Below are 22634 nucleotides of genomic sequence, written 5' to 3' on the forward strand. Positions count from 1 at the left end.
TCTTCTTTTTTTGTAATTTTCATTTTTTTTTCATATTTTTTTTTACCCAGTTTTCTCCCCAATTTCGTGGTATCCAATTGGTAGTTACAGTCTTGTCTCATTGCTGCAACAAGGTCAAAAGCCGTGGGTCCTCGGAAACCCAACCAAGCCGCACTGCTTCTTGACACAATGTCCACTTAACCCGGAAGCCAGCCGCACCAATGTGTCGGAGGAAACAGCGTGCACCTGGCGACTGTGTTAGCGTGCACTGCACCCGGCCCGCCACAGTAGTCACTAGTGGGCAATGGGACAAGGACATTCCTGCCGGGCAAAACCTCACCTATCCCGAACGACGCTGAGCCAATTGTGCGCCACCCCATGGGTCTCTCGGTCGCGGCTGGCTGTGACAGAGCCTGGAACGAACTCAGAATCTCTAGTGGCACAGCTAGCACTGTGATGCAGTGCCTTACACCACTGCGCCACACCGGATGGCCCCTTGTGAGTAAGACCTTTAAACAGGTTAACCTTCACAAGGCCGCAGGGCCAGACGGATTACCAGGATGTGTACTCCGAGCATACACTGACCAACTGGCAAGTGTCTTCACTGACATTTTCAACCTCTCACTGTCAGAGTCTGTAATACCAACATGTTTCAAGCAGGCCACCATAGTCCCTGTGTTTTGAAAGGCTGGTCATGGCTCATATCAACACCATTATCCCAGAAAGCCTAGATCCACTCCAATTTCCATACCACCCCAACAGATCCACAGATGATGCGATCTCTATTGCACTCCACACTGCCCTTTCACACCTGGACAAAAGGAACATGTGAGAATATGTGAGAATGCTATTCATTGACTACAGCTTAGCGTTCAACACCATAGTGCCCTCAAAGCTCATCACTAAGCGAAGGATCCTGGGACTAAACACCTCCCTCTGCAACTGGATCCTGGACTTCCTGATGGGCCGCCCCCAGGTGGTAAGGGTAGGTAACAACACATGCGCTACACTGATCCTCAACACGGGGGCCCCTCCGGTGCGTGCTCAGTCCCCTCCTCTGTACTCCCTGTTCACTCATGACAGCACGGCTAGGCACGACTCCAACCCCATCATTAAGTTTTCCGTTGACAACAGTGGTAGGCCTGGTCACTGACAACGAGACAGTCTATAGGGAGGAGGTCAGAGACCTTGCTGTGTAGTGCCAGGACAACAACCTCTCCCTCAATGTGATCAAGACAAAAGAGATGATTGTGGACTACAGGAAAAGGAGGACTGAGCATGCCCCCCTGCTCATTGATGGGGCTGCAGTGAGCAGGTTAAATGCTTCAAGTTTCTTGGTGTCCACATCACCAACAAACTAACATGGTCCAAGCACACCAAGACAGTTTTGGCATGGGTCCTCAGATCCTCAAAAGGTTCAACAGCTGCACCATCGAGAGCATGCTGACTGGTTGCATCACTGCCTGGTATGGCAACTGCTCGGCCAATCCAACCGCAAGGCGCTACAGAGGGTAGTGCGTATGCCCAGTACATCACTGGGGCGAAGCTTCCTGCCATCCGGGACCTCTATACCAGGCAGTGTCAGAGGAAGGCCCTAAAAATTGTCAAAGATTCCAGCCACCCTGGTCATAGACTGTTCTCTCTGCTACCACACGGCAAGCGTTACCGGAGCATCAAGTCTAGGTCCAAGAGGCTTCTAAACAGCTTCTAACTCCAAACCATAAGACTCCTGAACATCTAATCAAATGGCTACCCAGACTATTTGATTTGCGCCCATCCCTTCTTTTACGCTGCTGCTACTCATTTAATATACACTGCTCAAAAAAATAAAGGGAACACTTAAACAACACAATGTAACTGACACATGCACATTTGTGGCCTGCTGGAGGTAATTTTGCAGGGCTCTGGCAGTGCTCCTCCTTGCACAAAGGCGGAGGTAGCGGTCCTGCTGCTGGGATATTGCCCTCCTACGCCCTCCTCCATGTCTCCTGATGTACTGGCCTGTCTCCTGGTAGCGCCTCCATGCTCTGGACACTACGCTGACAGACACAGCAAACCTTTTTGCCACAGCTCGCATTGATGTGCCATCCTGGATGAACTGCACTACCTGAGCCACTTGTGTGGGTTGTAGACTCCGTCTCATGCTACCACTAGAGTGAGAGCACCGCCAGCATTCAAAAGTGACCAAAACATCAGCCAGAAAGCATAGGAACTGAGAAGTGGTCTGTGGTCACCACCTGCAGAATCACTCCTTTTTTGGGGGTGCCTTGCTAATTGCCTATAATTTCCACCTTTTGTCTATTCCATTTGCACAACAGCATGTGAAATTTATTGTCAATCAGTGTTGCTTCCTAAGTGGACAGTTTGATTTCACAGAAGTGTGATTGACTTGGAGTTTCATTGTGTTGATTAAGTGTTCCCTTTATTTTTTTGAGCAGTGTATTACCTGAAAGGTAGACTAGGACATACAGTACCAGTCAAAAGTTTGGACACACCAAGTCATTCAGATGACCTGGCCTCCACAATCACCTGGCCTCAACCCAATTGAGATGGTTTGGGATGAGTTGGATCGCAGAGTGATGGAAAAGCAGCCAATAAGTACTCTGCATATGTGGGAACTCTTTAAAGACTGTTGGAAAAGCATTCCAGGTGAAGCTGGTTCGAGAGACTGCCAAGAGTGTGCAAAGCTGTCAAGTCGAAGGGTGGTTACTTAGAAGAATCTAAAACATATCAAATATATTTTCAGATGTTTAACACTTTTTTTGGTTACTACATGATTCCATGTGTTATTTTATAGTGTTTGTCTTCACTATTATTCTACAATGTTCAAAATAGTAAAAAATAAAGAGAAACCCTTGAATAAGTAGGTATGTTCAAACTTTTGACTGGTACTGTATATATTAGGGCTATATATCAATCTAGAACAGGATTATCTGTTTTGGATGCTATTTGAATGGAGTTTATGGGGAGCGAGAGAAACTGCGAGAGAGTGCTCTGCAGCAATTAACAAAATGTGACCCCCGAAAGCCAGATGGAGATGGGTAAATTAGACCAGCATTCAGTCTTTGTTACTGTAGCATAGGCTATGTTGCAGCAGATGTAGGTATGTCTGTCATGAAAAAAGTTACCATGATGAGATGATCGGTCTACATGCATTGTGAACTGTGCTCCATACTGAGATGGGCTGTCTGTCTTGACGCTGAGCTTTGAATCGTAGAGAGGGCCGTAGAGAGGGCCGTAGAGAGGGCCGTAGAGAGGGCCGTAGAGAGGGCCGTAGAGAGGGCCGTAGAGAGGGCCGTAGAGAGGGCCGTAGAGAGGGCCGTAGAGAGGGCCGTAGAGAGGGCCGTAGAGAAGGCAGATTTGGACATTGCATATAATTTAACAGTTCCATTTCATGCCATGCTGTTCATATAAATAATTTATTATAATTGACTGTTTTTTTGCAGTTATTTATCCCGGGAAAAGGGAGTGGTTTTGGGCAGTAAAAGGGTTTCCCACCATTCAACCCTAATGCAGGCAGACTAGGCAGAGCCGCTTCTCACATTCACTCAACAACCTAGTCTTTTTGACATACCTGAAGATTTACAAATTCTGGTGAATTATGATTTTAGTTCAAGATAAATGCCTCCGCAATTGAATTTGATATGAAAATGATTTGTTAACCAGCAAATAGAATAAGTGCATAGACTATGGTCAAAGCCCATGGTGTCTCTTTTTAGAAAACGAAAACAAATACTAAAATATGTACGTGTGGTTTGTAGTAGATCAGGGATGGGAAACTTTGATGGGGTTGGGGCCACAAAAATCTGTACTCATCATGAGGGGCCACATTTCCTCTGATTTGACCTTGATTACTACAAGTTTAGATTGGTAAATTAATCTAGTAGCCAGCTAATATACCAATCTAAAAAATGTTAGCAGACAGGCTAATGGAGTGTCTATCAGTAACTGCAAAACCACATTTTGAAATTGCACCTTGTGTATTCTACTATTCTACCTCACAACAGTTAAACTGAGAGAAAAAAATAAGTATTTTTTATTTATTTAAATAAATGCATTGTTATTTTTTATTATTATTATGTTTTAACCATGTAGTAGATGCTTGTTTCTCAGTCGAATATTTGTTGTTTGGACGTGGCTGCAGACATTTCCCTGTTCCATACACACTGTGCAGTCAACATCGGTCACACGCTTGTGATGAATTCACTTATAGCTGTAGTCAAAGAAATGGTGTTAATGCATGTACAGCAGAGACTTTATTGCTGTAGCGTTATTATGTGTTGCTTTAGCCCTTCATAAGCTATATTGATTTTCTTTATTGATCACAAACATCTGCTTCACACTGCAGTGTTACGACAGTAATCTCACAGAGAAAGGTCAGTGTTTGTCTGCTGTTCCTCGCCAGGGCGATTCAGCCATGGGTTTTGCATTAGGACTATTTTTCCCAACAGACAGCGATATTGTCCAGTGGCTCCTTGCTGCTGTGTGCGTCTGTCTAGTGCCTGAGGCTGTGTTACACATGTCCCTACAGACACTCCCTCTCTCGCAGCTTCCCATGGCATGCATATTAAAGTCTACAGTTGTATTTCAAAGATCACAGAGGATTTGAAGCTTGGACGCAAATGCACGCAGAGAATAAATGATAGGTCCGCTTGGTTGTTTTAGTTCACCACTTGGAGTTCATTATGCGTTTGAGAGAATTCTGTGAAAGAATGGGGAGTGAACTAGGATTACTTATGATAAAATAACTGATCCATACGGATGATCTCTGAGCACCTGAGATCTCAGCCCATACAGGTCAGAGGTCACATTGGTGTGTTATGCTACATTCCTCCTCAGAGCGCGCTTGTGTGTATTTTGTGTTAGAGCATGGGAAAAATCCATATTGTGATAAATTTACAATTTTTTTGCTATATGGACAATAAATACAACGCAAAAATAGTATGAAATTTCATCTAACATATCCAGGGAATGCATGATTATATATTTTGATGCGCAACCTGTCAAAATAGGATCCAGAATTATCATATTTATTTTTGGCTCTTCGGAGAATTTGCCAACATCTTTGTGTATATTGGGCTATAGGCTATATTTTTCACCACCTGAAGAAATGGGAACTCAAAACATTTAGCTAGATTGCTAAAGCAGGAACAAAGGTTATTTACTGTTTGAACTGATTTATTTATTTTCTAGAAAAGTGAGGTGATCAAAAAAATTGACAAATAACCCCCCCCCCCCCCCCCCCCAAAAAAAAAAACATTGACTCCAAATTGATACCAAGTGAGAGGGTTTTTCATAAATAGTGAGAAGGAATAAATAAGTACTTTACCACATTGTAATACGCACCTGTGCAAGCTCTGGGCCTAATGTGTGCTTCAAGAGTTCTATTAATCCAAGTGAAAACCTACACGAGGAAATCCTTCCTGTGTTATTTGGAAAAAGAATGTGGACAATGTTAATTTTTATAATCATGGACACTATCTTGTCAGTTTATTTCCCTGTACTTTTTACCGATAAACAAACGAATAACAGCATTATTAACTAAAAATGTGCTAAATGTATAATCAGTTAATTGCTTAAATGTATTGCCTAACTAAGCTTTAACAAAATATTAGCTAATATGAAAAGGCATATCATAGACCACACTTGATAGGCTACTGTATATAATCATTCAAGTTAGGTCTGTCAAGTGAATGCAGAACTGGAAAAAGTGCAATCCAATCCCTATCATCTACAGGGTAAAACTTAATTTATGTGATGTGTGTGTGTGTAATATAGGGCAATAAAGTAGAATATTTGTTTTTCTAATTCAATAATTATTGACAAATAATTGTAATCAAAATTAAATGTGTATGTATAATGTGTTCATTACCTGACTGTAGCCTATAGCAAGGTTTCCATGTTTGGCCCCCCAAGTGTTCCTGAGCCCCCAGAAATCTACTTATTTGAAAAAATGGTAAAGAAACACCAGGAAATCAGCTCCAAGTGATTTTAATTCATGAAATCTGTTCAAGTATTCCTACGCATAATAGAGAGACGTGTGATTGTAAACAAATGTAAGCAAGGATTTAAATGATTACGTTTTAGTCGAGCATTATATCTGTTTGGGCTTCTTGAAAAAAATCTGTTTTTTAGAAATGTTTGCAAATGTTCAAATGAAATATCAGATTTACATAAGTATTTATTTACAGACCCTTTACTCAGTACTTTGTTGAAGCATATTTGGCAGCGATTACAGCCTTGAGTATGGCAATACAAGCTTGGCACACCTGTATTTGGGGAGTTCTCCCATTCTTCTCTGCAGATCCTCTCAAGCTCTGCCAGCTTGGATGGGGAGTGTTGCTGCACAGCTATTTTCAGGTCTCTCCAGAGATGTTCGTTTGGGTTCAAGTCCAGGCTCTGGCTGGGCCACTCAAGGACATTCAGAGACTTGTCCCAAAGCCACTTCTGTGTTGTCTTGGCTGTGTGCTTAGGGTTGCTGTCCTGTTGGAAGGTGAACCTTCACTCCAGTCTGAGGTCCTGAACACTTTGGAGCAGTTTTTCATCAAGGATCTCTCTGTACTTTGCTCTGTTCATGTTTCCCTCAAACCTGACTGGTCTCCCAGTCCCTGCTGCTGAAAAACATCCCCACAGCATGATGCTGCCACCACCATGCTTCACAATAGGGATGGTGGTGGCAGCATCATGTTTCCTTCAGACGTGATGCTTGGCATTCAGGCCAAAGAGTTCAATCTTGCTTTCATCAGACCAGAGAATCTTGTTTCTCATGGTCAGAGTCCTTTAGGTGCCTTTTGGCAAATTACATGCAGGCATGTACCTTTTTACTGAGGATTGGCTTCCGTCTGACCACTGTACCATAAAGACCTGATTGGTGGAGCGCTGCAGAGATGGTTGTCCTCCTGGAAGGTTCTCCCATTTAGCTCTGTCAAAGTGACCATCAGTTTCTCCCTTACCAAGGCCGTCCTCCACTGTTTGCTCAGTTTGGCCAGACGGCCACCTCTAGGAAGAGTCTTGGTTTTTCCAAACTTCTTCCATTTAAGAATGATGGAGGCCACTATGTTCTTGGGGACCTTCAATGCTGCCGAAAGGTTTTGGTACCAGTCGCCAGATCTGTGCCTCTATATAATCTTGTCTCTGGGCTCTAAGGACAATTCCTTCGGCCTCATGGCTTGTTTTTTTGCTCTGACGTGCACTGTCAACTGTGGGACCTTATATAGACAGGTGTATGTCTTTCCAAATCATGTCCAACCAATTGAATTTACTACAGGTGGACCCCTATCAAGTTGTAGAAACATCTCAAGGATGATCAATGGAAACAGGATGCACCTGAGCTCAATTTCAAGTCTCATAGCGAAGTGTCTGAATACTTATGTAAATAAGGTATTTTTGTTTTTTAATACAGTTGCGAACATTTCTAAAAAGCTGTTTTCTGTTAGTCATTATGGGGATTTGTGTGTAGATTGAGGTAAAAAATTGTTTTCACCCATTTTAGAATAAGGCTATAACGTAACAAAAGTAGGAAAAAGTAAAGGGGTCTGAATTAATTAGCTAAATTGTAATTACTTCGCTTCTATTGCCTTACCTCCTTACTCCATTTGCACACACTGTATATAGATTTTTCTATTGTGTTATTGACTGTACTTTTTTGTTTATCCCATGTGTAACTCTGTTGTTTTCTTGTCGAACTGCTTTGCTTTATTTTGGCCAGGTCGCAGTTGTAAATGAGAACTTGTTCTCAACTGGCCTACCTGGTTAAATAAAGGTGAAATAAAAATCAAATAATACCTTTCTAAATGCACGGTATCTCCCAGGAGAAAGTATCAAGAGCGAGCGAAACGGCGCCCCTCTCTCTCCACGTTTAGTCCATCTATCTGATGCTGCCTCGTCTAAACGAGTTTGACATTTTGTTGGAGCCTGTAGCATTTAAGGCAAGTGAAGCCAGCGAACATCTGACCTCCTTTGTCAAAACATGTACAGTATAGGCAATTATTTTTATCTGCTTCGAGCTAAACTGAGCGAGTTCAACTGTGAAGGGTCCTGGCGCACCAAAAGAAAGTGTCAAAGGAAGTCAGCTTGGATTTGTCGACGCTCCTTTCAAATCCCATTGACAGCATTAGTCATTTGACAGAAAAACTTGAGTTGTTGCATCTTGTTGTGTTGTCCTCCGGTGGCTAGTTAACCAGGTAGCTAAAATTTGCCCTTAGGGATTTGGACTTGTGGTTTTACTTAATTCTCCGTACTGGCCAATGATTATAACGGCAGTTCTGATCCAACCATTTAATTCATACATTGTTGTGCCCCTGGCCTTAGAGGATGAAAGTTCCATATGTAGCTTGATGTAGAAGGCTAATGTTAACTAGCTAACGTTGCCCAAGAACGGAAGTTAGTCTTAGCGAGCAAGCATTTTAGCCAGGTAGACATCGGACATCAAAACATTTTAAGTTATTATTTGACCATGCTTGTCACTTATGAACATTTTTGAACATCTTGGCATAGTTCTGTTATAATCTCCACCCGGCACAGCCAGAAGAGGACTGGCCACCCCTCATAGCCTGGTTCCTCTCTAGGTTTCTTCCTAGGTTTTGGTCTTTCTAGGGAGTTTTTCCTAGCCACCGTGCTTCTACACCTGCATTACTAGCTGTTTGGGGTTTTAGGCTGGGTTTCTGTACAGCACTTCGAGATATTAGCTGATGTACGAAGGGCTATATAAAATAAACTTAATTGATTGATTGAAGTGCGTATGGTATGACAGTGATCGACCGTTTCATCAACATTAAAGAGAGGAGGAAGTTTCTCTACAAGTAGGGTGAATCAACATATTTTTCTACTTAAAATCAAATCACATTTTATTTGTCACACATGCTGAATACAACAGGTTCGGACCTTACCGTGAAATGCTTACTTACAAGCCCTTAAACAACAATGCAGTTCAAGAAATAGTTCAGAAAATATTTACTAAATAAACTAAAGTATAACATGTAGTAGAAAGTAACACAATAAGAATAACGAGGCTATATACAGGGGGTACAGGTTAGTCACAGTAATTTATACATGTAGGTAGGGGTAAAGTGACTATGCATAGATAATTAACAGCGAGTAGCAAGACTGTAAAAATAAAAGGGGGGGTCAATGTAATTTGTCTGGTTGGCCATTTAATAAATTGTTGTAATTAATTTGTTAAGCAGTCTTACGGCTTGGGGGAAGAAGCTGTTAAGGAGCCTTTTGGACCTAGACTTGGTGCTCCGGTACCACTTGGCGTGCGGTAGCAGAGAGAACAGTCTATGACTTGGTTGACTGGAGTCTTTGACAGTTTTTTGGGCCTTCCTCTGATACCGCCTAGTATATAGGTCCTGGATGGCAGGAAGCTTGGCCCCAGTGATGTACTGGGCGTACGTACTACCCTCTGTAGCGCCTTACGAGCGGATTGTTGTGGAAATTCTAACCAAAAGGAAGAGAGACTATATTCTTCAAACAACAACTTTATTATACGATTTGCAAAAATGGAGCGGTTAACAATCACTCAATGGTGCAGAGTTACGAGCCCAACGAACAGAGTTGGGTCTCGGCTTTCATAGAAAAAGTACAACCTCTTTCTATACGTGGCAGATAGTAGAACACGGGATGCGTCACATGGTACGGTCGCACCCAAACGGCTCTTAGCTGTACGCCCAGTCTTATGATTAAGACATTGGATCAAATCTAGGTTGTGCCTTTAGATTTTGAGAAAATTAACAACTGACTTCTCAAACCCCGGCCTGGCCTACTTAGTCTGCTTCACAAGTGTTCCCGGAAGTCTCACGATGTTGAATCTCTGGGTTTAGATACTCTGTGGTCAGATCCCAAATATCACACACATACAATCACAGGTGACAGGACCCCCGTTACCACGGTAACCTCCCACCCTTAAAGGGGCAGCTGAACATTTTGTGTCTGATATTTTGATTAAATGAAATGAAATTGAGCAATATGCCACATTACTTCTTACTAATACATTTCTTGTTTTAGAAACATTACAAAGCATAGTCATCTGTTTTTTTAATGTAATTATGGCAAAGAAATATTTTGTCAGGTAAAATATCTGGCTGATAGATTTTTGAGTCTACCTGCCACAGTGGCTGGTGGACAAATGTTAATTTTAGGCCCTGCAGACGACCACACATGGGGTCACAACCCCTAGTATTGGAAACGCTGGCCTATATGGTTAGGGCTGAATTTAAATGTTTCTTACAGAAGAAATACTGTATGAAACACGTAAGCATGGTAGCAATTAAAAGTGAGATTATGGGGAAATTATTAGACCAAAGTTGAAGACACAACAGTTCACAAGGCTGAATCCAAACATTACACTGTTGATTTTATGTGCGTTTTATATTTACTGTACTCTCCTTTGTCGATCACGAAATCTGAAAATACCCTGGATACATTCAGTAACATGATAAGACTGTTCCTGGAAGATGTGGGGTAGATGCAACACAAGAAATGACAAGGGTTTGTGTGGGAGGACTAAACTGGTATACAGTTCATAGGTCATTTCAGTGCACTTTTATGACTCAAAGAAGAGTCTTTCACTGTAAAATGTGTCTTTGAGCTCTCCTAGTTGTGCTTTTGAGGAACTAGAGCAAGCAGACTTGTAGTTGGGTCAGGTGGGCATCATTTGAAAGCTTGCTCGATTTCCAACGTGACTTAGCTAAGTTGTAGAATACGATCTTACGGTGTTAGGCTTTCACAAGGCAATTCAGAGAAACTGATCATCATTTTGGTGTGCGTCGGAGACACGAGTGCGTTCGTGTGCGTGTTCCGCGGCAAACCTTTTTCACAATAGCTAAACGGACTCATTCTGTTCAGAACAACCCAGGGTATGACGACACGTCATCTTGTAACTCTACATCAAACATAGTGAACATAAACGTTGACACAGTATATGACATGAGTTTCATGATATGGAAATGTGAAGGGCAACCTCTTGTCGCGTGCGGTTTTCAATTTCAGAATGGCTGTCAGTCAAAACCCTTGAAGCGTGGAGCCTGAGCTCGAATTTCATTTATTGCATGTTACCGTACAGCCGCCGCATTCCAATTTAGATGCTTATCAGTGCCCAAATCTGCAATTTTTTTAAGTGTGAAGGGCTACCATTATGCAACAACACACTAGTCACACACTCTAGATCACGTGTCTTACTTATTCTACGGCGGGCCGAGTGTCTGCGGGGTTTTCGCTCCTCCCTTGTACTCGATTGATGAATTAAGGTCACTAATTAGTAAGGAACTCCCCTCACCTGGTTGTCTACATCTTAATTGAAAGGAAAAAAGAAAAAGCCAGCAGACACTACGCCCTCCATGGGACGAATTTGACATCCCTGCTCTAGATAGACGGACCCACCCATAGGCCTGTGTGTGAGGAGGAGTCTGAATTCCTCCATGGTACAGTGTGGGGCCCTCTGCGTTAGTGTCATTTTTCTCAGGTCCGTGAAGGGGCTGACAACTACAGGAGACCTTGATGTTCATTGTCCAGGAGAAGGGTGGGGGGTTGTATATGACTCTGACACTTTATCCTCAATGTTAGCCATGGACAAAATGATGGGATCACAAAATGACAGACCAAGTGTATAATGTTTTCTGAAGTTAAGAATCACTAGCTAGCCCAGGGCTCCCCAACCCCATTCCTGGAGCGCTACCCTCCTGTCGGTTTTCGATCCAACCCCAGTTGTGACTAACCTGAATTTAGCTTATCAACCAGCTAATTATTAGAATCAGGTGTGCTAAATTGGGGTTGGAGCGAAAACCTACACGACGGTAGCTCTCGAGGAACAGGGTTGGAGAGCCCTGATCTAGCCTAACCCCCAGACATGCAGCATACCATTGATCTCACCCCCTGCTCGCTCTCTCTCTCTCTCTCTTTCTCTCTCATCCTCAGATGCACCTCTTATCGACCGGGAAGAGCTGTTTGTGCAGAAGCTGCGCCAGTGCTGCGTACTCTTTGACTTTGTCACGGACCCCCTAAGCGACCTGAAGTACAAGGAGGTGAAGCGTGCCGGTCTGAATGAGATGGTGGAGTACATCACGCACAACCGCGAAGTGGTCACCGAGTCCATCTATCCCGAGGGTGTCATCATGGTAAGAGGAGAACACAAACTCTAGTGAACATGCATGCAGTCACACCCCAGTCACAAGAGCATTCGGAAACTATTCAAACCCCTTGGCTTTTTTCACATTTTGTTACGTTACAGCCTTATTCTAAAATGGGTTAAATACTTTTTTTTGTTGACTACACGCATTACCCCATAATGACAAAGCAAAAACTGTTTTTTTTTAGAGATGTTTTAGATTTACATAAGTATTCAGACCCTTTACTCAGTACTTTGTTGATTGCAACCTCGATTCTTCTTGGTTAGGACGCTACAAGCTTGGCACACCTGTATTTGGAGAGTTTCTCCCATTTTTCTCTGCAGATCCTCTCAAGCTCTGTCAGGTTGGATGGGGAGGGTCGCTGCACAGCTTTTTTCAGGTCTCTCCAGAGATGTTTGATCGGGTTCAAGTCCGGGCTCTGGCTGGGCCACTCAAGGACATTCAGAGACTTGTCCTGAATCCACTCCTACGTTGTCTTGGCTGTGTGCTTGGGGTTGTTGTCCTGTTGGAAGGTGAACCATTGCCCTTGTGCATGTCAGAGCAAAAACCAAGCCATGAGGTCAAAGAAATTGTCAGTAGAGCTCTGAGATAGGATTGATTCGAGACACAAATCTGGGGAAGGGTACCAAACAAGTTCTGCAGCATTGAAGGTCCCCAAGAACACAGTGGCCTCCATCATTCTTAAATGGAAGAAGTTTGGAACCACCAAGACTCTTACTAGAGCTATCCGTCCAGCCAAACTGAGAAATCGGGGGAGAAGGGCCTTGGTCAGGTAGGTGACCAAGAACCCAATGGTCACTCTGACAGAGCTCTAGAGTTCCTCTGTGGAGATGGGAGAACCTTTTAGAAGGACAACCATCTCTGCAGCACTCCACCAATCAGGCCTTTATGGTAGAGTGGCCCGACAGAAGCCACATGACAGCCCGCTTGGAGGTAGCCAACAGGCACCTAAAGACTCTCAGACCATGAGCAACGAGATTCTCTTTGCCCTGAATGCCAAGCGTTACTTCTGGAAGAAACCGGGCACCATCCCTACGGTGAAGCATGGTGGTGGCTGCATCATGCTGTGGGGATGTTTTTCAGTGGCAGGGACTGTGAGACTAGTCAGGATCGAGGCAAAGATGAACTGAGTGGTCCTTGATGAAAAACTGCTCGAGTGCTCAGGACCTCCGACTGAGGCGAAGGTTCACCTTCCAACAGGACAACAACCCTAAGCACACAGCCAAGACAACACAGGAGTGGCTTCAGGACAAGTCTCTGAATGTCCTTGAGTGGCCCAGCCAGAGCCCGGACTTGAACCTGATCGAACATCCCTGGAGAGACCTGTAAATATCTGTGCTGCAACGCTCCCCATCCAACCTGACAGAGCTTGAGAGGATCTGCAGAGAAGAATGAGAGAAACTTCCCAAATACAGGTGTGCCAAGCTTGTAGCGTCATACCCAAGAAGACTCGAGGCTGTAATCGGTGCTTCAACAAAGTACTGAGTAAAGAGTCTTAATACTTATGTACATGTGATATTTCCGTTTTTTTTAATTTTGTATTAATTAGCAAAAATGTCTGAACTGTTTTTGCTTTGTCATTATGGGGTATTGTGTGTAAATTGATGAGGGGAAAACATCTATTTAATCCATTGTAAACAAGGCTGTAACGTAACAAAATGTGAAAAGGGTCTGAATACTTTCCGAATACACTGTACACTCTGACAGTGTGGAAGGGCCAACATTTAATCACGTGGGTGTAAACATGCTGTCACCTCACCATGCTACATCCTGACTCTGTCATGACTTCTGCCTGGCCTCGCTCAGGATTCCACCCAGCACAGTGGGGGGGAAGAGAATCAACATCAAAACCTTGAGGAGCTTCCAAAGTCCATTATTTATTTTGGTGATGAGTCAGATCGAGCCAAATCCCTCCGGAAGCTTTTAAGCCCGGCGTGTCTCCCTCTCTCCTCCCCTCTGAGTTACACCTACCCTCTCTCCTGCCTCCTGGAGTATTCTTTCTTACCTCCTCCCTGCTGGGGTGTTTTATCCTACCTCCTGGGGCATTCTCCCTCTCTCCTCCCTACTGAGGTATTTTGTACACCCCTCCTTCCCCTTGTAGTTCTCTCCTCCCTTCAATCAGTCAATCAAATGTATATATAAAGCCCTTTTTGCATCAGCCAATGTCACAAAGTGCAATACAGAAGCCCAGCCTAAAACCCCAAACAGCAAGCAATGCAGATTTAGAAGCACAGTGGCTAGGAAAAACTCCCTAGAAAGGCAGGAACCTAGGAATAAACCTAAAGAGGAACCAGGCTCTGAGGGTTGGCCAGTCCTCTTCTGGCTGTGCCGGGTGGAGATTATAACAGAACATGGCCAAGATGTTCAACATTCATAGATGACCAGCAGGGTCAAATAATAATAATCACAGTGGTTGTAGAGGGTGCAACAGGTCAGCACCTCAGGAGTAAATGTCAGTTGGCTTTTCATAGCCGATCTTTCAGAGTTCGAGACAGTAGGTGCAGTGGAGAGAGAGAGTCGAAAACAGCAGGTCCGGGACAGGTAGCACGTCCGGTAAACAGGTCAGGGTTCCGTAGCTGCAGGCAGAACAGTTGAAACTGGAGCAGCAGCACGATCAGGTGGACTTGGGACAGCAAGGAGTCAATCAGCCAGGCAGTCCTGAGGCATGGTCCTAGGGCTTAGGTCCTCAGATGGTAGAGAGATAATTAGATGGAGCATACTTAAATTCAGACAGGACACCGGATAAGACCGTAGAAATACTCCAGATATAACAGACTGACCCTAGCCCCCGACACAAACTATTTCAGCATAAATACTGGAGGCTGAGACAGGAGGGGTCAGGAGACACTGTGGCCCCATCCGGCGATACCCCCGGACAGGGCCAACCAGGCAGGATATAAGCCCACCCACTTTGCCAAAGCACAGCCCCCACACCACTAGAGGGATATCTTCAAACCACTTACTACCAAGAGACAAGACCGAGTATAGCCCACAATGATCTCCCCGACGGCACGAACCCGAGCCCCCCTCCAACCCGGACAGAAGGATCACATCAGTGACTCACCCACTCAAGGGATGCACCCCTCCTAGGGACGGCATGGAAGAGCACCAGTAAGCCAGTGACTCAGCCCCCGTAATAGGATTAGAGGCAGCGTATCCCAGGGGAGAGAGGGGAACCGGCCAGGCAGAGACGGCAAGGGCGGTTCGTCGCTCCAGTGGCTTTCCGTTCACCTTCACAACCCTTCGCACCAACAACCTTCACTTCACAACCCTGGGCCAGACTACACTCAATCATAGGACCTACTGAAGAGATGAGTCTTCAATAGAGACTTAAAGGTCGAGGCCGAGTCTGCACCTCTCACACGGATAGGCAGACCATTCCATAAAAATTGAGCTCTATAGGAGAAAGCCCTGCCTCCAGCTGTTTGCTTAGAAATTCTAGGGACAATGAGGCCTGCGTCTTGTGACCGTAGCATATGTGTAGGTATGTACGGCAGGTCCTTCACGGTTTCGTTTGAGACGACTGTACAACCATCAAGATTAATTGTCAGATCCAACACGATATCTCTTTGTTTCTTGGGACCTAGAACTAGCCTCTCTGTTTTCTCCCAATTTAAAAGTAAAACATTTGCCGCCACCCACTTCCTTATGTCTGAAACACAGGCTTCCATGGAGGGCAATTTTAGGTTGTCCAGGCTGGCTAACAGCCTGCTGCCTGGCCTTCACCCTATCTCATTGTGGAGCTAGAGAAGTTAGAGCCCAGTCTACCTCTGAGGCACTCTCTCCCTCTTCGCTTGTGACACATTTTTGCGCTGTGCTCAACGAGTAATAAGTGTGCGCTGGGGGATGATCAATTATCCACCACCTTCTCCCTTTCATCTCGCTGCTGTCGTCTCTCCCTCTCTCTCCCGGGGTGAGTGTTCTGTAATGATGCTGAGGTGCGGCTGTGGAGCCAGGCTGGCTATTTCCAGCATCTCTCTTTCCTCAGTGCCAGAGGGGGCTCTGTGCGGTGGCAGCCTCAGGCCCAGACAGGAACTAGGTGCTGGGGAAGCGTTGCTTTATGTTAGCTGCAGGGATGCTGGCAGAAGGATGCTGCTCAGCTGCAGCTCTCCCAGTGGCAGTGTTAGCAGGGCTAACCTAAACGGCTTTTACCAGGGCCCACTTGAGTCCTCTCTCGACACCACCCGTTTGTCAAATTGATTTGTGCTCTGATCTAATGAATGTCATTCCTTTTGTGTGGTATAAGACTATCGGATGGATTGTGCTGTGTTTTCCAAAATGTGCAATCGGATGATAGCTTTAGCGTTGTTGATTGTTGCCATGTTGACTGACACCTCTCCTCTGCCTTGTTCAGTTTTCAATCAACCTGTTCAGGACCCTACCACCATCGTCCAACCCCACGGGGGCTGAGTTTGACCCAGAAGAGGACGAGCCCACACTGGAGGCTGCTTGGCCACACCTACAGGTGACGTTTTTGTTTTTTTCTTGAATTTTGAATTTTAAGACTAGAAAAAAGTTATTTCCATGCAGTATTGTCAATCCTCAAATCACACCAACGTTTGTCCTCTTTTGCTTCTTCTCTCCAGCTGGTGTATGAATTCTTCTTACGGTTCCTGGAGTCCCCTGATTTCCAGCCTAATGTCGCCAAAAAATACATTGACCAAAAGTTTGTACTGTCTGTAAGTATCCCTCTGGGTACAACACAAACGGTGCTCCCTGTAACTGCTGAGCTGTTGAAATAGCTAACCCTTTACACTCGTGGGACTTGACCTATATGGATAGAGCTAAATTGAAATGTTTTTTACAAAATAAATATGATATGCATGGTAACAATTGAAAGAGAACAGTTTGGAGATTATGGGGAAATTATTAGACCAAATTTGAGGACATTACACTGTTGATTTTATGTGCATTTTACATTTACTGCACTTTTTGCCACATTTGTTGATAACGAAATCTGGAAAAACCTCTGGATACATTCAGTGATATAAGACTATTCCTAGGAAATGTTTGGTAGGTGCAACATAAGACCAAATAATTACATGGGTTTGAGTGAGAGGACTAACTGGTGTCTCCAAGTGGCCACGCACCTTTCCAAACTGCAATTGCTTAGGAAATGTGCACAATACACTTTTATGACTTAAAGACGAGTCTCCAACGATAAGGTGCTTTTTTGGACTCTCCTAGCTATGCCGTTGAGCAACTAAAGCAAGTACACTAATATTGTTTTGTTTGGAACACAACCCTGCATCCCCGCCATCACACAATTACTGCTATTTACGTCGTCCAAAAATGGCAATCTGGGTCAGGTGGGCATTGTTTCAAAAGCTTGTTCTATTGCCAACATGACTAGGTCTTAGTGTTAGGCTTTCAAAAGACAATTCAGAGAAACCGATTGTAATTTTGGTGCGAATAGAAGCTAAAGTCATGAGTGCATTCAGGTGTGTGTTCTGCGGCACATTTTAGACAAACGGGCTCGTTCTGTTCAGAACTACTCAGGGTATGACGCCATGTCATCTTGTAAACCGTACGTCGAGCATAGTGGTCGAAAACGTTACGACATGAGTTTTATGATATGGAAATGTGTATTTGGCTTGCTTGTATGACATCAAAGGGGTATTTATTGTAATCCTCAAGGTTTCATCTTTCAAAGTCCATTGAGTCATCTTAATTTACAGCATTTCCCTCACTCCGACAACAAAAGATTCGCAGAAGTTGTCCAATTAACGGGAGGGGTGGGAACTACTTGTCGCTTGCTGCGCTCAGGTTCAGATCGGCTGTCCGTCAAAACACACACCGCGCTGTGACGCGCAGAGCCTGATTTCTGACGTCATTTCTAGCATGTTACCGTACAGCCACTGCGTTCCAATTTAGGCACTTATCGGTGTCTAAATCTGCCACTACTTGGCAATATGCGTAAAATCCTAGCCCCCAGGCAGTCGGCAATGATGCTGTTTACGTGTGTGTATGAAATCAAATCACATTTTAGTGGTCACACATATTTAGCAGATGTTATTGCGGGTGTAGCGAAAGGCTTATAGCGAAAGGCTAGCTCCAACAGTGCAGTAGTATTTATAATTCACAACGATACAAAAAATATATAAATATTAGGACGAGTAATGTCGGAGTGGCATTGACTAAAATACAGTAGAATATAATACAGCATACGCATATGAAATGAGTAAAGCAGTATGTAAACATTTATTAAAGTGACTAGTGTTCCATTTATGACTGTGTGACTAGTGTTCCAAGTTACCAGTGATTCCATGTCTATTTATATAGGGCAGCAGCCTCAAAGGTACAGGGTTGAGGAACCGGGTGGTAGCCATCGAGTGATGTGTGTGTAGAATTTCAATGTGTCTGTGTATGTGTTTACTCATACCCTGGCCAGCTTCCGTCTCCCTCCCACACAGTAGAGAGAGCTGAGAGGGAATTAGCAGGGATCACTCTTCTCCATCTGACCACATGATGCTTCCCATCCACCGCTTCTGGGAATGAATATTAATAAGGACTTTAGTCAGCCTACTCACTTTGAGTGCTGGCGTGGGCTCCAAACACACATTGCTTTGCATTATGTTATGGGGAGACCCAGCCGCTATGACATCTCATAGCAATCTAATTTTGTTTTCACCGCACCACATGATACTGTGTGCTACGTTGTCTTGAACACTTCAGCGTGTTGGTCAATGACAGTCGTGTGTGATTTGTCTGATGAGGAGTATTTTCGACCTTTGCCTGATTTTCAAGTATTTTTACTCCTACAATTGCAAGCATCCCATTTTTGTATTTTTGTATTGAATACAGTGCTAGTTTCTCGAATACCTATGCATTGATGTTTGACACATTAGATGCCTGATCATGCCTCCTCCCCACAGCTACTGGAGCTGTTTGACAGTGAAGACCCCAGGGAGCGGGACTTCCTGAAGACCATCCTCCACAGGATCTACGGCAAGTTCCTGGGTCTCCGGGCCTACATCCGCAGACAGATCAACAACATATTCTACAGGTGAGAGATATGGATTTTTATACCTCCTTCCACCCCAGGTATGTCGGTCCATAGAAATAGAATTACAGGTACACTCCATGTGGCTGGCGGTCCACCCGGCACAGGACGTTGCCTTGTTTTGGGGGTGGGATGCCTGTTTTTAGTTATTCTATTTCTATGTGTCTGTCTCGCCACTGAAATCTATTCAGAGTTTGAGAGAGTCTGTCAGTCCTTGTGGAGAATAGATCATGTAACTGCAACACAGAAGACCTGCAAGGTTGTCAAAGGTTGAGGTTGTATGTAGAAAACGTGTCAGTATATCTGTTTTCTGGGCCATTTTAGTTGACCTTGGCCTGCTCTCATATTGCAGGTTTATATATGAAACCGAGCATCACAATGGAATCGCTGAGCTCTTAGAAATCTTAGGAAGGTGAGTGCACGGCGTACTATCCCGTCAACACACAATCTCTTTTACAATAAAACAAATGTAAAAAGATGAATCTAAAACAAGTCTTCCCTTGTCCCTTATCCCCAGCATAATCAACGGCTTTGCCCTGCCATTGAAAGAGGAGCACAAAATGTTCTTGATCCGAGTGCTGCTGCCGCTTCACAAAGTGAAGTCACTCAGCGTCTACCACCCACAGGTACCATAGTGCTCTGAAAGGCCCCCTCCCTCACACAGTGTGAGGGTCAGACATGACTCTCCTATATCAGCTCCTGCTGAAATGCTCTCACTCGCACAACTCGTCTATCTCTCTCCACAGCTGGCGTATTGCGTCGTGCAGTTCTTGGAAAAGGACAGCAGTCTAACTGAACCAGTGAGTTTGGCACGTCTTCAAATGGGAATTGTCAGCCAAAGGTTCTTAGCTGGGTAATATATGGTTTTATATACAGAGTGAATGTTAATGTTGTGTAAATGATTTGACCCCCCCCAGGTGATCATGGGCTTGCTGAAGTTCTGGCCGAAGACCCACAGCCCCAAAGAGGTGATGTTCCTCAACGAGCTGGAGGAGATCCTGGACGTCATCGAGCCGTCTGAGTTCGTCAAGGTCATGGAGCCGCTGTTCAGACAGCTGGCCAAGTGTGTTTCCAGTCCACACTTCCAGGTACACTACGACCTGCCTCATGCTCACTCACACTGCTGTGTTTACTCATTCAGCTTCACTGGCCCAAACATAACAGAATATGGCATTGCTTTTAGGAAGGAAAAAATAACATCATGCCAATTTGAAAGTAATTTGTCTTAGAATCATGTGCGATATTCTGTCGTGAACAAGAAACAGGAACTATACCGTACCCACATTGGAAGAAGACTGCCTTGGTAGATTACAAGGGGCGTATTTTCTGATGGCCTCCTTTTTTGGGTGCTCAAGGTGGCAGAGAGGGCGCTGTACTACTGGAACAACGAGTACATCATGAGTCTGATCAGTGACAATGCCGCCAAGATCCTCCCCATCATGTTCCCTGCTCTCTACAAGAACTCCAAGAGCCACTGGAACAAGTAGGACCCCTGCATCCAAGTCAATTTAAAAGATCAATGCTCCTGCTGAACCGATATGCCTCCAAAACAAGCCTGGCAACTATTTGTCATAGCTGGGTTCGCATTTTGAGAGAAGAAATCAATTCATTGTTGTAATGGACGAACAGATAATGCCCTTTGTGCAGAAATATTTTTCTCCCCCTAAAAAAATGGGATACTTGATCCTTTTGAATATAATCCAGAAAAAAATGTATGTCCAGCACTCGCTGAAAGATCCATTTCAATGATTCAGTGTATGTTGACCTGCACATATTGCATTGTGTTAAATGCCATTGCTATGTCTAGGACAATCCATGGGCTGATCTACAACGCCTTGAAGCTCTTCATGGAGATGAACCAGAAGCTGTTTGATGACTGCACCCAGCAGTACAAGGCTGAGAAACAGAAGTGAGTCTACTGGGCATGCTCAGAGATCTGCATGGTCCTCTATTAAATCAGCGACTTCTCTTTTTTCCCCATGTAGAACTATTGATCCTCTCCCTCAAAGCACAGTAAAATGCCAAGCCAGCTCATTTCCTGGTTGGCTCCAACTCAAAGTTGTTTTTGCTGCTGATGTGTTTTCAGAGAGAAGTACAAGCTGAAGGAGCGTGAGGAGGTCTGGCACAAGATCGAGGAGCTGGCCAAGCATAACCCTCAGGTGATCCCTACTGCAGGATGCCAAAAATAACACAACCCCATCCCCATGCATTATGGACCATTCACATCACACTGTTCCAGGGAGTAGGCTCAGGAAATTAGACTATGCTATTTATTTCCACATTAGACATTTGTAGATGGACACTGCATAATAGTGTGTTGTATGTAGTATCAAATGAATGGTCCCTAGCAACACGCTTCCTGTCTCATTATTCTCCAAATACATTCCATAATATCATTGTCGCCAGGGGCAACTGAAAGGGAGAAAAAACTCTGGTCCTCAGTAATTATGTTGCTATGGTTGTGTGTGAAATTGTCTGTACAGTAAGAGGTGGAGGAGTTTTTTTTGGGGGGGGGGGGGGGTTTAAACAGGGTTATGCTCAAATTAATTTGACTTTATAAAGTCCTTTTGTTCCAGACACATCTAATTATCACCATTGATCATCTCTCGTGACTGATTCCCAGCTCCAAGGGCTCAGGAAGAAAGAGCTGAATATTTAATTAAGAGGAATTGTGCTTTAGTGAATGTATCCTAGATATGCGTGTGTGTGTGTGTCGGTAGCTATGTTTCCATTAACATTTTCGAACGTTCGCATAGAAAATAGATGTTGTTTATTAAAAACTGCTGGATATAATGACGTCACCCCCACCCCCACAACAACAACAAAATCAGCAAAAACCCCGATTTTCAAATACAAAATGGTGGTTGAAGTGTTTCTATAATCCATTTAGGAAATTAATAAATTTGCAACAGCCTGTATGCCCTCCCACCTATCTGTTTCATGTCACGTAGCCCGCAAAAGCCAGCATGGTAAGAATGCAAGAATTGACTAATATTTGCCATATTCTAATAATTCGAATGTGCCAGCGTATGACATCGGTCCGTGGCATGGTGAGACTTCCGCTACTGTAGATCTGATATAATTAAATGGTGAAACTTGCACCCTGCCAACCAGAAAAGCAAGGCAAAGCAATTCGGGCATTCTTGAAAGTCGAGACAATCGTTGTCCTGCATAGAAACATAATTTTTAGAGTTGAAATATAGATGCAGTAGGCATTTAGGAAAATAGATGTGGAGTGGAGCTTTATAGTCACGTGCTGACGTGCCCTGCATCCCTTCAAAAATGATTCAGCAATCATCATTTATTTGCAAAAGACTTAACATCATTTGTCGCAATAAGGAAAGTTTGACAAATGACAAAAACGGATAGAACATTTCTCCGATAGCTGCTGTTTGCATTACGCGTTGCAATGTTTCTTTGTTTGTTGCGACATTGCGTTTGTCAATTAAACCTGGGTCAATGGAAACCTGCCTAGTGTCTGACTGTGGGAGAGGAAATATCTGTCTTTTAACCTATGCTTTATCTGC

At 44.1% G+C, this 22634-nt stretch overlaps 1 protein-coding gene across 2 annotated transcripts in view; it reads left to right on the forward strand.

Annotated features, from left to right (window-relative positions):
• The window catches only part of LOC129852416 (serine/threonine-protein phosphatase 2A 56 kDa regulatory subunit delta isoform-like), a 48654-nt gene that overhangs the window by 21496 nt on the left and 4524 nt on the right, over positions 1-22634 (forward strand). For both annotated transcript variants that reach the window (XM_055918272.1, XM_055918273.1), the window contains exons 4-14: positions 11893-12092; positions 16459-16569; positions 16691-16783; positions 18980-19110; positions 19460-19519; positions 19625-19733; positions 19854-19907; positions 20025-20195; positions 20463-20590; positions 20915-21016; positions 21194-21266. In XM_055918272.1, coding sequence (XP_055774247.1) covers positions 11893-12092; positions 16459-16569; positions 16691-16783; positions 18980-19110; positions 19460-19519; positions 19625-19733; positions 19854-19907; positions 20025-20195; positions 20463-20590; positions 20915-21016; positions 21194-21266 — 1232 coding nt within the window. The remainder of the gene's footprint in view (positions 1-11892; positions 12093-16458; positions 16570-16690; positions 16784-18979; positions 19111-19459; positions 19520-19624; positions 19734-19853; positions 19908-20024; positions 20196-20462; positions 20591-20914; positions 21017-21193; positions 21267-22634) is intronic.

The sequence above is a fragment of the Salvelinus fontinalis genome, chromosome 1 (genome assembly GCF_029448725.1).
Source record: "Salvelinus fontinalis isolate EN_2023a chromosome 1, ASM2944872v1, whole genome shotgun sequence".
Lineage (NCBI taxonomy): Eukaryota > Metazoa > Chordata > Actinopteri > Salmoniformes > Salmonidae > Salvelinus > Salvelinus fontinalis.